This window comes from Hemicordylus capensis, chromosome 2 (assembly GCF_027244095.1).
Source record: "Hemicordylus capensis ecotype Gifberg chromosome 2, rHemCap1.1.pri, whole genome shotgun sequence".
NCBI lineage: Eukaryota > Metazoa > Chordata > Lepidosauria > Squamata > Cordylidae > Hemicordylus > Hemicordylus capensis.
In genome coordinates this window covers 218,717,860-218,738,050 of record NC_069658.1, presented here as the reverse complement: position 1 = coordinate 218,738,050, position 20,191 = coordinate 218,717,860, and the positions used below count along the sequence as shown (strand labels likewise).

At 48.0% G+C, this 20,191-nt stretch overlaps 1 protein-coding gene across 4 annotated transcripts in view; it reads right to left on the bottom strand.

Moving 5' to 3' along the window:
• Positions 1-8,570: 8,570 nt before the first annotated feature.
• CREB3L3 (cAMP responsive element binding protein 3 like 3) overlaps positions 8,571-20,191 on the bottom strand; it is a 41,139-nt gene continuing 29,518 nt past the window's right edge. For all 4 annotated transcript variants that reach the window (XM_053299097.1, XM_053299096.1, XM_053299094.1 and 1 more), the window contains 7 exons: positions 18,315-18,433; positions 16,064-16,198; positions 15,316-15,422; positions 14,120-14,188; positions 13,669-13,753; positions 12,848-12,944; positions 8,571-10,464 (listed from right to left, as the gene is read on the bottom strand). In XM_053299097.1, the coding sequence (XP_053155072.1) occupies positions 10,103-10,464; positions 12,848-12,944; positions 13,669-13,753; positions 14,120-14,188; positions 15,316-15,422; positions 16,064-16,198; positions 18,315-18,433 (974 nt within the window). In that variant the 3' untranslated portion in view covers positions 8,571-10,102. The remainder of the gene's footprint in view (positions 10,465-12,847; positions 12,945-13,668; positions 13,754-14,119; positions 14,189-15,315; positions 15,423-16,063; positions 16,199-18,314; positions 18,434-20,191) is intronic.

Genomic DNA, 20,191 nt, shown 5'->3' with positions numbered 1-20,191 from the left:
GAAACCTTGGAAGCTGCAGTCAGTCGAGGTGGCTTCTGTGCAACCCCCAATCAATTAAATTTGCCAAATGGATACAGTCCATAAGTATTTCAAGTATTTGCACGGTCTCCTCTTTAAAATGAACTTCGCGTAAAGGAAACCACGTGTTGGCACATGTGTCCCTGCAGATCGAAGCCTTTCACTGAGGAACATAGGAAGCTGCCATGTACTGAGTCAGACCATCGGTCTATCTAGCTCAGTATTGTCCTCACAGACTGGCAGCGGCTTCTCCAAGGCTGTAGGCAGGAATCTCTCTCAGCCCTATCTTGGAGATGCTGCCAGGGAGGGAACTTGGAAGCTTCTGCTCTTCCCAGAGCGGCTCCATTCCCTCAGGGGAATATCTTACCGTGCTCACACTTCTAGTCTCCCTTTCATATGCAACCAGGGCAGACCCTGCTTAGCTATGGGGACAAGTCATGCTTGCTACCACAAGACCAGCTCTCCTCTCCATTATTCTCCACTTGGGGAATAACACAGCATGTATTTTATTTTAATGTCTCCCCCACCCCATCACCTGAAAAGATGCTAAATAATAATCAAAATCAATAAATGTGTTTCCTTCCCTCCCCCTCTCTCTCTTTTTTTGGGGGGCCTCCCTTATTTGTACAGTAAAATGAAATGCTGCATTTTAAAAAAACGTAGAGAGTGAAGGGGAAGAAAAGGAAGCAAGGATTGTCTGGAGGGAGGGAGGGAGGATTGTCTCATACATTCAGCTGAGATTGTGTTGTTAAAACATGCTGATGTCTTGAGTTGGGAAAATGCAGAGCTCTACGCCAACATCTATTTGTCTGCTTTAAAGAATTCTGCCTGCTGTCTTTTTTGTCTGATTGAATTTCAAGACAACAGCTAAGGAAAAACAAAAGCCCTTCCCCCTTCCAAAGTGTTTTCTTTTGTGTTGTCGTGCAACAATTTTCTGGATTGGAATCTCCTGGCACATCATTGGGAACATTTACACTATAAATCTAGATGGGTTGAACTGCAGTTTCCCCCCTCAATCTGTTGGATAAGTGAGAATAGCAGCACACACAAGAGCTCTTCTAAGAAGTTATCTATTACTTACATCTCACTGGGTGGGGAAAATAAACCAGTCCATTCCATTTAGATGCGGGGTGGGGATCTGTAGACTCTTTCTAGTCCGATCTGGGTCTAGTTCTGATCAGACCCTTGAGGAGGCTTCTGCTGCAAAACAGAAACTGGTCCCCAGTTCTCGTTCATAGCTGGGCTCATCCTGAGGCCTTCTGCACTTGCCTCTCAAAGACATGTTACACAGCACAACCAGCCCTGGGTTTTTTGTTTTGTGGGGAGGATTCTCTGTCAGAGACATAAGAAGATAAGAACAGCCCTGCTGGATCAGGCCCAAGAAGGCCCATCTAGGCCAGCATCCTTTTTCACACAGTGGCCCACCAGAGGCCTCCGGGAAGCCCACAAGGAAGAGGTGAGGGCATGCCCTCTCTCCTGCTGTTGCTCCCTGCAACTGGTATTTAGAAGCGTCTTGCCTCTGAGGCTGAAGGTGGCCTATAGCCCCCAGACTAGTCGCCATTGATAGACCTGTCATCCGTGAATTTGTCTAAGCCCCTTTTAAAGTCCCCCTTTTAAACCTCCTTTTAAAAAATCTGTAGCCCACAGGAATATCTGTGGACTAGCCATTGAAACAGAATTAGCCTATAGCCCTCTGACTAGTAGCCATTGATAGACCTCTCCTCCATGAAGTTATCCAAACCCCTCTTCAAGCCATCCAGGTTGTTGGCTGTCACCACATCCTGTGGCAGAGAGTTCCACAAGTGGATCACGCGTTGTGTGAAAAAATACTTCCGTTTGTTGGTCCTAGATTTCCCGGCAATCAATTTCATGGGATGACCCCTGGTTCTAGTGTTATGGGAGAGGGAGAAGAATTTCTCTCTCTCCACTTTCTCCACACCATGCATGATTTTATAGACCTCTATCATGTCTCCCCGCAGTCTGTTTTCTAAACTAAATAGCGTCCCCTTATCCCCTGTCTCCTTATCCCAGACCCTTTTCTTCTGCAACAGAACTAGTGTTCAGTTGCTTCTGCACTGATTTGGGGCACTGCCCTCAGCCTTGCCCCTCCACAACACCACACCAGGAGTAGTGTGTGTGTGTGTGTGTGTGTGTGTGTGTGTGTGTGTGTGTGTGTGAGGCTGTGGCTGATGCAGAAGGTGGAAGCTCTGATCTACTAGCAGTGGCAACACAGTACAATTCCCCCTGCTGCTGCTCTGCTGCTGCAGTAGCTGCCCTCCAACTTGGCTGGACCTCACGGTGCACACAGTTTGGCAAACCAACATGTACCAGCCTAGTTCTGGCAGCATGGGAGAGTGGCTGGTTGCTGTGGTGTGTGGGAGCTGTGCTTTGTTCATGGTAGCGACCAAACTAGCAGCAAACCAAAGTAGACCATGGGGCCTGCTGAATGCAAGGAGGGCTGCGATGGCAGGCAGGAGCTGGTCTTGTGGTGAGGTGCCATGGAGTCAGTGCCAACTCCTGGCGACCACAGAGCCCTGTGGTTTTCAGGAGGGGGTTTACCATTGCCATCTCCCACGCAGTATGCGATGATGCCTTGCAGCATCTTCCTGTATCGCTACTGCCCGATATAGGTGTTCCCCATAGTCTGGAAAACATACCAGCGGGGATTCGAACCAGCAGCCTCTTGCTCCCTAGGCAAGTGACTTTCCCCCTGTGCCATTAGGTGGCGGTCTTGTGGTAGCAAGCATGAATTGTCCCCTTTGCTAAGCAGGGTCTGCCCTGGTTGCATTTGAATGGGAGACTACATGTGAGAACGCTGTAAGAGTTTCCCCTTAGGGGATGGGGCCACTCTGGGAAAAGCATCTGCACACATGTAAAACTCCCAAGTTCCTTCCCTGACATCTCCGGTTAGGTCTAAGAGAGACTCCTGCCTGCAACCCTGGAGAAGCCGCTGCCAGTTTGTGTAGACAATACTGAGCGAGATGGACCGATGGTCTAACTCAGTATATGGCAGCTTCCTATGAGCATGGTGATTCCCCACCACAGGGCAGAGCGCACGTCCTGCCTGTGGCTGTGATGGCCCTCAAACGCAGCTGGGCTGTGCACTGTGACCCACACACTGGTGGTCAAACCAGAGGAGCTTTCGCTCTTTCTGCCTCTCTCTACCTGTGCTACTGCAAGGGGAGCAGAATGAGGCTGGGGAGAGGAGGAGGAGGAGGAAGAAGAAGAAGCTTCATGAAGGAACGTTCTGCTTGTGAGCTGAGAAGCTGGCATAGGCGTGCAGCCCGGCTGGACGACGATCTATTATTTAGAGCTCAGGGACATTAGTGGGAAGAAGCAGCTGCTCCCCCACTGAACCTTTTGCAAAAAACTTGCGTTTCCCCTGGTGTCTCCAATTCAACCCGCCTCCTGGCTGGCTGAGTCTAGCACATGTCTGCATGTGGAGATGGTAGCAAATTCTGTGAGATGGAAGCCCATAGGCAACTGCCTTCTACTGGGTCCGATCACTGGTCCATCTACCCTGCTGGCATGGGGTTGTGGAGGAGTAGGGCTCAGTGCAATGCCCAAGTTCACCCACCCAAAAGGACAGAACTGCATACAGAATTCAACATTGACACCTGCGATGTATTGAATCTGAGATAGGAAGGCAGTGCCTAGAGATAGCTGGGAAACAGAAAAAAACAGAAGCGGCTGGTGGTGGTGGGAGCGTTTCCACAGTGTGGATGCCATGGACCCAGAAGGACAACGAAGGGACTTTGGAGAGCAGTGTTGAACAATTTAGGCCGAAACAAAATCAGAAATCACCAAGATGGGTGGGAAAGGAGTGGAAGAGAAAGCAGCCAAGAACACCTATTTGTTTAGACCATAGCAGCATGGCTAAACAGCAGGGAAAGGGAAATCAGCAGAACTGGACGCCAGTCCATCAATGATCAGTTTGATTTCTGTAATGCCCGAGAATGTTCTGCCCCTTGGGTCCCTGGATGGTGCTGGACCGACAACTACTAAAGGCTATCGGGCATTTGAATGATGGGACTGGTCCTGAAAGATCTGGAGGTTTTTTCACACATGGCTTTATGCCTCGGAGTATCTGAAGAGCGAATCTACTTTGCAGCAGATTCGCAAGATATTTACCTAGGGGATTAAATGGGACAGCCCACATGGGGTCTGCTCCTCTTCGCAATTGCTGCGATCTTTTTCTTATGTGTTACTACAGCTGGATTGGGGGGGAGGTCCTCCAACCAATCACAGGTGAGATACCTTTTTGTTGTTGTTGTTTGTTTAACAGGGTGAGCAAGAGGGAGAGTGGGTGGAGGAAATTGAGGGTTAAGATAACCCCTGCTAACTTGGCAAAGAGGCACCTTTTAACGTGGTGATTCTCTTTATTTAGCAGGGGGAGAGTAACTGGCCCTATCCACCCCCAGCACAGTACTTCCAGGGACTGTTGCTGGTGTCTGTCCTATGCTTCTTTTTAGATTGTGAGCCCTTTGGGGACAGGGAGCCATCTTATTTATTTATTATTCCTCTGTGTGGACCGCCCCGGGCCATTTTTGAAAAGGCAGTATAGAAATTGATCTAATAATTAATAAGAATAAAAATAATAAAGGAGCCACAGAAATCACCATCAGCCAGTTACAAAAAGCAGCTTTACTGGGAACAGCCTATATTCTATGACGATATCTATAATAACAACAAAATTCAGCCATCCCAGGTCCTTGGGAAGGACTTGATGTCTGGATAAAACAAACCAGTCAATAACACCTGCCTGTCTGTGTAAACAAGATAATAATAATACTAATTAATAATTAATCAGCAGCAGCAGCCATAGTAATCATCCCAGGTGGCTTGTCGTAGAGAGAAGGGGCTGCTGAAATTCGCTGGACCTTTTGTGCAGCTTTCGCTCTTTCTGCCTCTCTCTACCTGTGCTACTGCAAGGGGAGCAGAATGAGGCTGGGGAGAGGAGGAGGAGGAAGAAGAAGAAGCTTCATGAAGGAACTTTCTGCTTGTGATCTGAGAAGCTGGCATAGGCGTGCAGCCCAGCTGGACGACAATCTATTATTTAGAGCTCAGGGACGTTAGTGGGAAGAAGCAGCTGCTCCCCCACTGAACCTTTTGCAGAAAACTTGCGTTTCCCCGGTGTCTCCAATTCAACCCACCTCCTCTGCCTCCAGCGAGTGATGCAGAACCAGCATCTTGCATGCTCTTTCACTCTTCTTCTTGCTCCACGGCGGCAGTGGATCCTCTGAGGGAGGGAGGGAAGGGGGGTGTTCCCCCCCCCTTTCCAGCCCCCTCGCTCAGCTTCCAGTTAGATTCAGATGGCATTTTGCTCAGTGCTTGGGAGATGGGAAGTAATGATAGCAGGCACCTGAACTGAACTCTGTGTCCCCCGCCCCCAGCGCCCCCTGCCCCCAGCGCTCACAACCACAAATCACTCAGAACAGACAACACAGCTGTCAAACTCCCCTTCACTATGTTTTGAAAAAAGACAAATGAGTGCCAGTGGCCACTCCACACAAGCAGTGGAGAATACCAGAAAGCTTGGCTTAAAATAATAATAATAATAATAATAATAATAATAATAATAATAATAATAATAATAAATAAATAAGCAAGCTGCTGCAAATAGAGGATTTTTTTTACCCTGGACATAATTCAGGCCAAGCAAGAATGCGCAGAAATGCATGGAAAAGCAGAGTCGGGTGTGTACTCGTCCCTGTTAGCCCGCAGGGACCTCAAGGTAAATAAAACTAATATGTGGACTGGCACACTCTAATCCACAGTGGATTTGAATTAAAAGCCATGTCCGGAAAGCCTCCTGGGGACCTATTTTAAGAACCCCAGCAGGAGAAAATAAGTGCCCACTTAGCCACAGATAATAGTTTCCCATGACAAGCAATCCAGAATACTGCCGTCCTTCATAACTGAATTTCTAGATAACTGAAATGAGCAAAACGGGTTGAGAGAGAGAGAGAGAGTAGAAGAGCATGGTTTAAGGGCACACGCTACAGCCACCTTGCTGAAGATAAGTTGGTCTTGGTGTGGTCAGTGTCTGAACAGCAGACCCATGTTTGCCACTTTTGGGAGTGGGCCATACAGAAAGACCCAGATTCAGTCCCTGGCAGCATCTCCAGGTAGGGCTGGGAAAGGCTATGCCTGAAACCTTGGAGAGCTGTTGCCAGTCAGAGTAGACAACGCTGAGCAAGATGGACCAAGAGCCTGACTCCGTAGAAGGCAGCTTCCCAAGCGAGACTCGTAGCATTTGCTTTGCATGCAGAAGGTCCTAGATTGAATCCCTGGCAGCATTTCCAGATAGGGCTGGGAAAGAACCCTGTCCAAAACCTTGGAGAGGCCACTGCCAATCAGTGTAGGCAATCCTGAGATTGATGGACGAATGGTCTGACTTAATGGCGGCAGCACTTGATTGGGGAGTGTTGCTTTCATCCTCCATTTCTGCCCTGGAGCTCCCTGACATAGTCTGACTTTCCTTCAGCAGGAGTGGGTCACCGCCGCACAGGTGATCTGAGAGCAGGAGGGCAACCTTTCTGGTCAGGGCAGCCTAACTACACACGTTTGCTGAAGCTGGGAAATCTGGCGCTGGGGGCCTAAAACAAGCTGGCTGTCGGGAGCAAAGGGCAAAGGATATTCTAAAAGGTGGCTCAGCAGGGCTGTGTTTACGCCATGCTAAGCACCATTTCAATTCCCTGCCAACAAGATACACCAACCCACCCAACCCCCTCGGTATTCTTGCTTTGTATAATTTAGACGCTTCTTCTTGTGCGATATGTCAGCCATTATTTAGATTTTTCTGCCTTGGGCACCAGAATACCTTGGACCATGTCCCCTTAAGCTGTGCTTTGGCTTTAGGGTAACCCACTGACCAAGGATAAAACTGTCCTTGTGTTTTCAAAGCTCCTTGCTCTGCAGAGACCAGCCAGTGAAGCATGTCACAGCATGGAGATAACCACGCACAGCGGTCAATTCTGCAAATTGCACAGCTTTTAAAGGCACGGCTAAGGATGGCGATCTTACTTTGTCTACAAGCCTGCGCCAGGAGTCGGACCTGATGGCCAGATCCTACCGTTTCACTTTGCTCTGTCCTAATGGCAGGACATGGGATCCTGCTCACACCTGCTGTGTATATATACACAGTACTTTCAGGCCACAGTGCCTTGTGTCTGTGCAATGAGAGTTTTTTGCCGGCTCCTCTGTGACAAGGGACTTGCATTCAATTCGGAGGCTCACCCCTGGGCTGTTTGTTCAGGGTTTGGGGGTCCTTGGGCACAGGGTCAAAAATGAGCACATCAATCAACTTGCCCGTGTGTCAAATTCTTCATTTTAATGCAAATTGCTGATTGTTTTTACATAGACGTGCAACGTATTAAAACAGCTACACATTTGCTTGCTTTTCACAACGAAGGCAATGGCTTGCTTCTGAGTTCCTGTCCCAGGCTGGTTCTACCCCCTCCCCATTTCTTGGCTCTGTTGTTAGGCAGAGTTCAGACCTCCATCTCAACTGTGCCAAATGGCTGGCATGTTCCTGGGAACAGGGTCAGCACCAGACCATTTTTCACACAACAGGCTTTAACGCAAGTTTACTGCGAGGCTTTACTGCAAATTCGAAGCCCCCCCCCCCCATGATGCAAAAAGTTGGTTTTTTAACCCCGGATATAAATCGGACATTATAATGCACAATGAAAAACCCGAATCGTGTGTGAAATGTCCCCTAAATAGCTCACAGGGACTTGGGGGTAAATCTGGCCGTTATGTGAACACACACCTTCCATTTCAGAGGAGATATGAGCTAAAAGCCCTGTGTGAAAAACGCCCAGGGAGATCAAAACCAAGCTTTTCCCAAGACCAGCAGAGCCTCCTGTCCCAGCCCTGGACACCTTCTGGCCCATATTCTCGTCCCAGCTAGTCCTGGAGAATCTAGCAACAAGAGGCCCTCTTTTCTCCAGTCAAGATGTCACTCACCAGAAGCAAATAAATTTACACAACCTTGGATCAAGCCTGGGTTCTGTGGTGGGGAGCCCCATCTAAACAAGAGACCCTTGAACTTAAAATAGCACCAAATGTGTGAACCAAACTCTAGGCCAGTTCCAGCAAAACACAGATACATGGCTGCATTAGAAAAACATCTGAGCTGGCCTTGGCATTCGTGGTTTGTCCTTGGAAGCGGTTTCATGCATCAATCTCATTACATTTTGAAAAGCTAAGCAGCAGGTGCAGGAACACAGAGCTAGTGAAACAGGAGGCATGTACAGGCAGATGCCTGCCAGGGCTGGTCCCAGCATTGCTCACCAGATTTTCCCCTTGGCTTTAAAACGCCCAGAAATGGCAAAAAGGAGGGTGCACCTGTGCAGCAAGAGAGCAGCCTAACAGAACTTCCCAACTAACTGCTCTGCTGCAATGAGCAAGCGGGCGGTTTTTGAGGCCCTCCCCTTTTCCTGGGAAGCCCTCTGTGTCACCTGAAGATATGTCCCCGAGGGCTGTGGAACCCTCCCCTCTTTTCCAGGGGAGGGTTCCGCAGCCCTCGGGGACATATCTTCAGGTGGCACAGAGGGCTTCCCAGGGAAGGGGAAGGTGGCAAAGACTGCACCAGTGCAGTTAGTTGGGAAGTTTTGTTAGGCTGCTCTCTCACTGCACCAGTGCATTCTTGCTCTGTATGTCTGCTACTGTTCTTTCTGGCCAGCACTGCTGAGGTTCTTTTGAAGGGGGAAGGGGAGAAGAAGAATAGGGGGAAGGGGGGGAGGAGGACAAGAAGAAGAGGGGGGGGAGAGAGGGCGGAGAAGAGTAGGAGCAGCAGCAGCAAATTCTATGTGCAAGTATCCTTCTGACTTGATGGGGCATCTGTGTGTGCTTTGTATTTGGGCATGCAAACACAAGTTAAAAAAAACAGTAAGAACAAAGGCCAAGAGAGGAGCTCGGATACTCTGGGAGTGCCTGATGCTGCAGCATGGTTGAAGTTAAGCGGCTGCAGACCTGCTCAGTCCTTTGGATGGGAGACCACTGGGAGCCCCATGGAAGAGAAGTAAAATAAATAGATTTTAAATGACAGGTGGTGGTGGGGAGGGAGAGATGGCCCCGAGTGCTGACCTGTGCAAGCTTTCGGCCTCCTTTCAACTCTCCTTCTGGAGCATTACCAGCACTGGGTGGGTGTGCCGTGATTCTGTGGGGCAGGAAAACCCACAGAACATGCTATTGGCCAGAGCCTCTGGGGATGGGGCCACAGTTCAGTGGGAGCTCATTTACTTGACTTGCAGAAGGTCCCCGGTACAACCCCTGGCAGCATCTCCAGGTGGAGCTGGGAAGGACCCCTGCCTGAAACCTTGGAGAGCCACCACCAATCAGAAAAGAAAATACTGAGCTGGATGGACCAATGCTCTGACTGGCTAAAAGGCCGATTCCTATGTCACCTATGATTTGGGGATGGGGCCATAGCTCCATGGCAGAGCATCTGCTTTCTATACAGAAGGCTGCAGGTTCAACTTCTGGCACCACCTGCAGGTAGAGTTAGAAATGCCCCGGCCTGAAATTCGGGAGAGCTGCTGCCAGTCAGTGCAGATCCCAAACTAGATGGCCTGACTCAGGAGAAGGCAGCTTCTAGTTCTGAAAAGTTTCTAGCCCTGGTGGTTGCAAAGATATGGTTGAAAGCGCGGGCAATGATTGCTAAAACCTCAGAAGCCAGAGGACATGCCAAGCCAGATTCCCAGTGGATGAGGCTCCAGGGCCGTATCCAGTTCTTGCTGCTCCCTGTAAATGTTCCGAGCCTTTGGTTCTGGCTTTGCCGGCCCCCGCTGGCTACACAGCTCTGCATGGGAGCAATATGTTGGAAGACTCCCTGCGACTTTGAAATGGAAGACTGTCCTCTGCGGCCCCCCTTGAGAGGGCCAGAGGAGAAGAGAGAGGAGCTCTTTGCACCGTCTCTTGCAGAACACCCTCCCAATGCCCCAGATGACTCCACACCTTTTCATTCCTGCTCAATGGGAGAGGAGCAGCCTTGTCCGCACAGACTCCAGGATATCCCCATCACCACCCCTATTGAGCCCCCAAAAGCTATACAGGGAGAGACAGCAGGAGGGGAGGGTCACAGCTCCTCGGCCTGCTCCAGAACCCCCTTGCTGGGATGTCTGGATTCTGTCCATGCCACTGCTGCCACGCCGGGCCCGGAAATGTGCTCAGCAGGCTCGAGTCCCTCCAAGTCCGCATGGCTCCCTTCCGAGAAGGCCTCAGTGCCGTTGCCCGGGGCGGCCTCTCCCACCTTGTGGGGCCGTGAGAGCACGTGACTCTGGATTAATTTGCTGAGTGTTTCGCCTTGCCCACTGTGGGCTTCGTGGGCATATTCAGTCCAGAGGGGCTTCTCGAGCTCTTTGGCATTCTGGTCAGCATCTCTTGCCAGGGTATAGACAAACCGGGAGGAAGCGTCATTGTGGAGAGACCTGGAAAAAACTGCGGGGAGAACACAAAGCATGGCCAGCATTAGCAACCGGCAGCATCTTCTGGAGTCCAGAAAATTACTGTGGCTCACCACTGATCCTTCCCATTGTTCCCTGCTGAAATACATCCATGGGCTGTGGGTGTATCCCCTCCATGCTAGCAGCAGGAATGTGCCCCAGACTGCTTCTCTGTCCCTTCCTCTAGCAAGAAGGTGTCACCTTCCAAAGGCTGGACTGTGAGATTCCAGAACATCCAGAAGCATTAATGTGCACTTTTGCTGACAGGCTCTTCTAGATGCTGCTATATCCCACAATCAGCGCAAATTACTACAAAAAATTAAAACAGAGAATCTACTCTATGGTAATCAAGTGCATTCTATGACACTCAAAGCTTTTCACTCTATGACATTCAAAGCTTTTGCACAAGTTCCAATTGTAATCCTACCCCGTGTACACACACATTGCTGCAGGCTTTCAATCTTACCCACTGTGCAAGGGCCTCGCACAATGTTTGCAGTGCTACCTGCTGGCCGGCTCTTGCATTTTGAGAAGAGCCTGTTTCCATTACCACTTTTGTGGTGACTGGGGGAAAGCGTTGTTAGAGGTTGTTGATTTTTACCCACAATAGGTAAAACAGCAGAGCACTAAGGAATGAGCACACACTCCAGTTACAGAGTAGGCAGCAGAGGATGGTTTGGATATTGCAGCTGTTTAGAGAAAACACATGGAGATCCTTGTATGACTAAACACTAAATATTTATTGGTTAAATATACTTAGATAGGAAAGACCCATATCTAATCTAAAGGACTACATAATTGAATAGGTAAGGGGAGAGAGAGATGTTTCCATCTGCTCTCTAGGAGGAAAGGAAGGATTGTGACTCAGCACAGGAAGTGCTGCAGAGTCAGTTCAGGGGTCATAGAGTAGGGACAGATAGGGAGACCCTGACTCACTGTCTCTACTCCCAATGCCCCTAGTGGACATTAGGACAGTTGGTGCAAAAGGTCGATGCACTGGAAGTTCATCTCCATTGCAAGAGTTTCTCTCAGAAGGCAAGAGGTGGCCAGGTGCTTTCCCAGACAGCAGGCTTTACCACAGGTTTACTGCAAGGTTTTACTCTTGAGTTCACAGTTGCCCAAAAGAACTGATGCAAAAAGTGAATTTTTAAAAGTTAAAACATTATTCATTTCTTGAATAATGACACATATATGGTAAATCTGAATCATAATAAGTTGGAATCTGAGAAAGATCCTCTGCTTCTCTTTGGCATGATATCATTTTGGAATTACTGATGTGATTTTTGAGTGTTAAAAATCTATTGAGAATAATAACAGTTAAAATAGGATTATATTCAGGATGTCTTCTAAAATATATATTCCCCAGCATATTTAGGTAAGAAGTAGTGCATTCAGCTAATTTCAGTGGCAGGATTGTTCATGCAAAGTTTGGTATCCGTAGATAACCGGGAAGTATGATATTCAGAATTTCTTCAAAAAATAGATGGAAACATTCTTTAAATGTTCACCAAGCATATTTTGGTGTAAAAAGTAGTGCATTCAGCTAATTTCAGTGGCAGGACTGTGTATGCAAAATTTGGTATCTGTAGGTCATCAGGAAGTAGGGCTTTATTTCATATCAACCAACCAAATCTTCAAAATATATAATAGAGACAGAGATGCTGCCTGGAAGTATTTATTTATTTATTCATTCATTCAACTTATACACCACCTGACGGCTTACATTTTTAAAAATAAAGCAGCTGTCTTTGCTCCTTAAGCTGCTTCTCCTAATCTGAGATTTATTTTCAGGAATGGTTGTGAACTCTGAGTGAGCTCTACGTCAATGAGACTTGGAAAAGAATATTCACCGATGCATGAATTATAATTGAAGAGAATATTTCGGAGAACTATTCTATCCATTCTGTTAAGTGCATTGGTGAATATTCTTTTCCAAGAGCTGAACTTCCCGTATCTCATATGGTTATGTTTGGACTGTCTTGAAAGCAGGGTTATATTCACATCAGCCAGGGATTTCAACAAAAGCATGGCAATGTTCCTTGATGTCCTGGAATCTCGCTCTCAAGCCACTGGAAGGTGACACCCCCCTCTGGTTAAAGGAAGGGACAGAGAAAAAGTTTGTAGTTTGAATTTAGTGGGAGACAGATGGCAGTTTTAGCAGGAGCTAGCTAAAACTAGGCTGCAGCCCCAGGAGCTGAAAGAGTGCTTCTGTGAAAATCTGCGGCATGGTTCTGCTGCCTATTTTTTTGAGTCCGTTTGTATATTGGTCAATGAAACCAAGATTATAAAGCTGTCATAAGTTTTCAGTGCTCTGACACCTCGAAAGGAAGCAAAAACTTGAGATGCTGAAGGGCAACTCATTCATCTCTATTGCTCACCTCTTACAGGCACAAAGTCGCCTTCTGTTTCAGCTTTGTTACGGGCAAAAGGGCCGATGGATGGGAAGATGATCAGGGCAAAGGAGAGCAGCAGGACCTGAGAATGACAGAGAACATCCAGTCAGGTGGCTTCCTTCGGCCAAGAGGCAGGCAGCAGTGGGAGGGCTTTGGGCAACCAAGAAGCCCCTGCAACCTAGTTACTCTCCACGAGTTTAGATGGCTTTAAAAAGGCCAGCTAGTCTAATCTAATCTCCTACATCTGGCTATAGAGATCTAAATTGCCCTTGAAAGATCCCACCCCAGTGTTTTCCCCATGAAAGACTGAAAAGCAAAAAGTTCCACAATGTTTTTCTGTTAAAAACTGCCTCCTGTTCCCAACATTTCACTAGAAGTTCTCTCTGAGTACATAGGAAGCTGCCTTATGCAGCCCCTTGGTCCATCTAGCTCAGTATCATCTACACCAGGGATTCTCAACGTTGGGTCCCCAGATGTTATTGGACTTCAACTCCCATAATCCCCAACCAAAGGCCACTGGGGCTGGGGATTGTGGGAGCTGAAGTCCAATAACACCTGGGGACCCAACGTTGAGAATCCCTGATCTACACCAGGGGTTCCTTAGTTGCCTTTCCCCCCAAACTAACCCCCACCCCAAAGCCCTCCCTTTAATCTTCTCTGTAGCATGAAGTGGGCATGGCCCCACTTCTACTGCAGCTTCCCCACAAAGCCTGCCTTATTATTACCCTGCGTTGAGCAAAGAGAGAAGTACTGGGAAAGTATGGGACCCCTTTCCCTTGCCATGATCTCCCCCACCCACCACGTACCGCCACACAAGTGCCTGTCTGAGCTGCCTTGCTGCTGGACTGAATCACCAATGCCTGAAGCTTCTTCAGCTGCTGAAGGAGAGACCTTGGAGCAAAAAAAAAAAAAATAGAGAACATTATCACAGCCCTGTTATCAATTAAAAAAAAATTAGAGAACGTCTTGAGGCTATTGCAAAAGGTGGGGTACAAACTGAAAAACAGAATAAATTATACTAGAATTACAGAGTGTCAGAGTTGAAAAGGACCTTGAAGATCTTCTAATCCTTAGTGTCCCAGTCATACCACCTACTCTGTTTCTCCTGTTCTTTGGGATCCACTTGCCAAATATTGACAGCTGAACCATTTGGGACTGAGGAAGATGGGCAAAGATGCTGGGCACCCTCTCTGCCTCTCCATCCACCATCCTGTGGGGAGACATTTACCAAAATTGCTGGGGCAGCAGCCAACTTACAAGTTCTGCTTCTCCAGGTGCACAACCTTTCTTTGCAGTTCCTGGTTCTGGGCTGTACAGGCAGACATCCTGGAAGGGAGCAGAGGAGCAGAGCAAAAGCAAGCAGACAAGAGGTGAGATTCTGACAGCCAGTCAAAGTAACACAAGAGTTAAGCTGTTCACAAGGCTGGTTCAACATATGCAAATACATCCACACACATGGGAAAGGGGCGGGGAATGGAACATAGGAAGCTGCCATATACTAAGTCAGACCATTGGTCCATCTGGCTCAGTATTGTCTACACGGACTGGCAGCAGCTTCTCCAAGGTTGTAGGCAGGAATCTCTCTCAGCCCTATCTTGGAGATGCTGCCAGGGAGGGAACATGGGACCTTCTGCATGCAGATGCTCTTCCCAGAGAGGCTCCATCCCCTGAGGGGAATATCTTACAGTGCTCACACATCAAGTCTCCCATTCATATGCAACCAGGGTGGACCCTGCTTAGCAAAGGGGACAAGTCATGCTTGCTACCACAAGACCAACGGTTGTGCAAAGGGCCCTTTCAGAGTTTTATGCTTTTTTGGACCCATGGGAATTCCACACAGTGTCTGGGTTATATTTGCTTTCAGGGACTGCAGGTATAAATCAGATGCATGTTGAGATGTGTATCCAGATGCATATCAAACTGAGGATGCCGATGACTGTCTTCAGTCTGGGCACACAGAGAGGTATGCTGCAACCCCGACGTGATCTTTACAAATTGAACTCCAGTGGGGGGGAAGCGGAAGGAGGGGCCAGTGCACCCTCCCCCACCATTAAAGTTGTCCCACCCTCCCCTTCGAACCAGCACATCCCTATTTCTGGGTGGGTGAGCTGCGTCGCACATACTAGATTTCTGAAATAGGGGGGCAAGTGGGGGGCAGCGACTTTTCCAAGGGGGCACTTGCTCCTTTATGCCCTCCCCCTCTGAAGCTGCTCTTGAGATAGGGCTGTGTGCTGCTGGAAAGAAAGAGAACCAGAGCTTTGGAGGCTGAAGGCTTTGAGGGAGGTCAGAGGCTGCAAATCTAAAGGCCGCTGCATTCTATCCACTGAGTCAGCCGGACAAATCTTTGATTGTTAGGTGTCTAGTAAGCCTCCAAGCACACAGACACCTGTAACCTGCCATTTGGCTATCAGATGCTGGAGGAATAAGGAAGAGAACAGAGAGGGATGTCTTACCTGCTCTCCAACCCATCAATATACTCCTTCTTCTTCTTCCGACTTTCTTGTGCCGACTGCTTGTTCCGGATTTTTCTGCGGATCTTCTTGAGCACCCTCTCTTCATACTGCCAAGTGCAAGGGCATAGCTTAGCAACCAGCTTCTAGCCATTCAGCACTGGGCTAGAGACATGGATTATATCCTGCCCATAAGCCTGCTTTGTGTGAAGGGGACGTTATCCGTCGACCTCCCCACCACCACCTTGGAAACCTCTGGCTTCCTATAGGAGCAAGGGAAGGCACTTGGTGCCAGGAGAAAACAGCTGGTAATGGAAGCTAAAAATCCAGGTGGCATCTTTCCCCATTTTTGTGCCCCCCCCCCAACTAACATGGGACACAATCCAGAGAAAACATCCCCAACACAGCATCCCTCCCTTGGCTATTGCTGGTGTCCTTCTTTAGATTGTGAGCCCCTTTATGTTCCTTCTTTAGATTGTGAGCCCCTTGGGGATAGAAAGCCATTGTATGTATATGTATGTATATGTATGTATATGCAAACTGCTTTAAGAACTTTTGTTGAAAAGTGGTATATAAATATTCTTCATATTCGTATTCATAACTTCAAGCCCCACTGAAGTGGACAGGAGCTGGCCAAGAGCCCACATATCCCTGACAGACTCCCTTGATCATGTTAGCAATCCTCCCTTGACCAGCTTTCCCAGACTTCCATGGGGCAGGGAAATTCAGTGGCATGGGCATCCTTCCTTACCTTGGTGAGAGGCAGCTGGGTGGACAAGTTCACCCCTTCTTTGGCCAGTAGTTTCTTCTCATCCTCTGTTAGAACCAGTTCCTGGCAATTCCCAGGGCTTTGCCTCATCAGAGACGGGTTCATGGCCTGTTGATGCTGTGACATCACATGGGGGTTAGTGGAAACAATATGGGTCAAGAGTCCCCTATCCTCTAACAGAACTTCTCGTCCCAGGATCGCCCTTGACCCCTCCTTCCTGGCAAAGTGGTGTCCACTTTGGGGGTTGTAATCCACAAAGTGTCCACTTTGCAACAAGGTTGTAATCTGGCAAACTGCCCAGGAGCAAAAAGCTAGCTTATTTGGGAAGAATGCAAGTTGGCTAAAGGGATGGGGCTACGGAAACCGTATTTCCACTTCAAAGTCAACGAGGAGCTTTTCAGGAAGAGCCTGGCATGGCCAGGAGGATCTCCTAGAATGGGAAACTGTCACCTAGGGTGCCACTGTGCTTTGAAGAAAGGAGACAGGATCTTACTTCCAGCTGAAAACCTGACCCCAACCCCCAATTTGGTAACTGAAGGTAAAGCATGCCTTAGTCTATATTACCTGGAGGTGGGCCAAAGGTATGGCATCTAAAGTATGCACTGCTATGCTCTCTTGTCTATTTTACCACTGTCTTGCTTCTTAAATAAAAATGTCTTTCCTTAAGTTTACATGCCTGGAAATTCAAAAGACTGCTCTTACCCTTCTCAATAAGGTTGCCAGTTTGCCAAAAATGATACAGTTTGGGCCAAATGACCCCTAGCTAGCCAGGGATGGTGGGAGTTGTAGGCCAACATCTGCAGGAGGGCCACAGTCTGAGACTCCTGATTGACAGTTTACATTCCAGCTGGCAGCCCTTTCATGAGGCAAGGTGAGGCAGTCGCCTTAGGTGGCGGGTTATTGGGGCATAAGCAGGGCAGCAAGTCACTCCCTGTTGCTGCCATCGAAGCAGCTCTTTGGGATCAATCTGACCCTTGTAAGTTTTGTAAGGAGCACCTCTCTAGGGATGTGCACGAATCAAAAATTGGGATTCGATTTGTGTTTGAATCAAAACCAGCTGTTTTGATTTGAACACTCACCTAGCCTGCACAAAAACAGGTTGATTTGATTTGGACTTGATTTTTTTTATTCGAATCCAAACCCATTTGACTTGTGCTGGGGTGGGGGATAGCCCGTTGTCCCCATCATGGGGATAGCTCATTGTTCCTTTGCTAGAACACTGCTGTTTTAGAGCAAAAGCGCCAGTGTTCTAGTAAAAGGAACACTGTGTTATCCCTTTAAATGGCCTCCCCACACCTGCACAGAGGCCATTTAAAGGAGGCTTAGCCCGGCACTGGCCTGAGTTAGTGGGAGCAGCCAGCCGGGCCAGTCATGGGGAGGGATGTGGGGTCCAGTCACCACCTCTCCACTGCTGCCAGCTCTGCATTACCGCTGTCCGCTCCTGCCAGGAGCAGTTAAAAGGTGCCTCTGTGCGCCTCTTCTTCATCAGTCACAGGAGCAACCAGCGGCTGCAGGAAGATGGCAGGTCGGGTCACCACCTCACCCCCACTGTGGCCTCTCCAATGATTAAAGGTAATTTCAGGGCGCCCCAGCACCTTTTTGTTTTTAAAAGTACATGAGGCTCTCCTCCCCCTCCCTCCCCCCATACAATGAAGGTCGAATCGATTCGGCTAGATTTGATCCGAATCTGGCTGATTCAATTTGACTTCCATTCTAATCACACCTTTTGGGGATGATTCGTTTTGAAGTAGAAACACTCGAATCAGCCAGATTTGAGTTGAATCGATTCACTGCCTAATCGATTTGCACATCCCTACACCTCTCATCACACTCCTTGCAAAGTTTGCAAGAAACGTAAGGAGAGAAGAGGAGGCTGCTGGCAACCTGCCCTCCTCCTCACTCCCTGTGCCCCGTTCAACGTTTGTAGCAGTCAGTTTTGAAACAGGCTGGTCTCCACCAGAGTTGTGGAGCAAGGCAGCATTTGGCACCTCGCCTCAGGTGCCACAGTATTTTGGGCTGCCCATGACTGGCGGTTGCAGCACTAGTCAGGATGTAGTGCCCTTCTGAGGGGGATCCTGGGGCGGGAAGGCAGCTTTCAGTAGACTGAAAACTGTCTCAGAGTTTCTCAGGCCCATCCAAGAAATGGCTGAAATTTTCTCTCTGCATTTCAAGTCCACCCTAACTAGATGTCTAAAGCCAACCTGTGGTGGATGGAGAGGATCTGGCCACTCACCATCTCACAGTTGTTTGACAGCAGAAGGTCCTTCACAGTTAGGGTGCATGAGGGTGAATTCAGGTGGGCAGGGGCTAGCTCTCGCGTCTCCTCTGGGTAAAAGCCAATGTCCCACATATCTGCACAGGGAAAGAGGAAACCCATTGCTCTTCACACAGTGGTGCACTCAAAGCACAGTATAATACGCATGGTTTGGATAATTCTGTTTCAATGGCTAGTCCACAGATATTCCTGTGGGCTACAGATTTTTTAAAAGGAGCTTTAAAAGGGGGACTTTAAAAGGGGCTTAGACAAATTCACGGATGACAGGTCTATCAATGGCGACTAGTCTGGGGGCTATAGGCCACCTTCAGCCTCAGAGGCAAGACGCTTCTAAATACCAGTTGCAGGGAGCAACAGCAGGAGAGAGGGCATGCCCTCACCTCTTCCTTGTGGGCTTCCCGGAGGCCTCTGGTGGGCCACTGTGTGAAACAGGATGATGGAGTGGATGGGCCTTGGGCCTGATCCAGCAGGGCTGTTCTTATCTTCTTAGATATTCCTGCTGGTGTGGGATACAGTCCCCAGAGCAAGATATCATACTATACACATACTATACAAGTAAGTAAAATATACTTTGATAGGTGTGAAACATTATAGGTCTGCTTCATTTCCTTTCTCTACTCTTCTTCCCTCTTCTGTTTTTTAAAAGGGAGTCTGAAGAGATAAACTTAGAAACCCCAGTATAATGAAATACATTAGATGGTTGGTTGTTCTTGAATTTCACATAGTCAATTTCTGATAATCTTTTGGATTCATTACTAGCTGTTTTTATATCTCAAAAATGATCCTTATATTTAAATCTTGTTTTGAAGGTTGATTATTTTAACATAGTATATACATTGAGTTTTGTATACAATTGTTTAATAATTTGCATAATTGTGTTAAAAATGGAGACTGATATCAGATTCTGGGGAAAAAATTTAAGAGAACGTCTTCTTCACCATGAGCTCCACCATCCATTGAGATCATCTGGAGAGGTTTGTCTGCAGTTGCCACCGGCTCGTCTGGTGGCTACTCAGGGATGGGCCTTCTCCATTGCTGCCCTTGGGCTTTGGAATGTACTCCCTGTTGGAATAAGAGCCTCCCCAGCTCTGGCAACTTTTAAGGAGGTAGTTAAAAAACATTTGTTTACCCAAGCTTTTAATTAGACTTACAGTTTTTAACATTGTGTTAAATTTTAAATTATTATAATATTTTGACATTTTAATTTGTTTTAATTTGTACTGTTTTATTGTAAAGCACCCAGAGACATAGGTTTTGGGTGGTATATAAATGTGTTATATATTATTTATTATAATATTATATATTATTAATATTGTTATATAATACTAATATTATTATTATATAATAAAGTTATATTATTTATTTAATTGGCATGCAGTGCCGGCCCCTGACCTTATGCTGCCTGAAGCAGTGCACCAAATGAGGTCCCTTCCCTCCCTGCTTTTGCTTTCCCCTCCTCTGTCATCACACTTCCTTCCTTCTTCCAAATCTTTCCCCCCTTGCTTCCATTTATCTTGGGAAACAGAAGAAAAGCAGAAGAGTGCTAGTTTGCCTGCCTTCCTCTGAGAACTGGCCAGGGCTGTGCTTCGGCCATGGCAAGCAGGGGGACTTCCCCTGGCCCTGCTCTTTTAACCCCCATTAGAATTAACTGGTAGGGGGTCCCATACTGGCTGATTTGCCCCAGGCCCCACACACCCCACCCCGCCAGGGTTCTCTAAGGACAGCCCTGGAACTGGCTCACAATCTACCTCCTAAGTGTATCGCTTCACCCTGCTTCACAGTAGGGCCAGCGCTGCCCGCATTGGCCCTTTCTGGCAAGGGAGAAAGGCACCCAG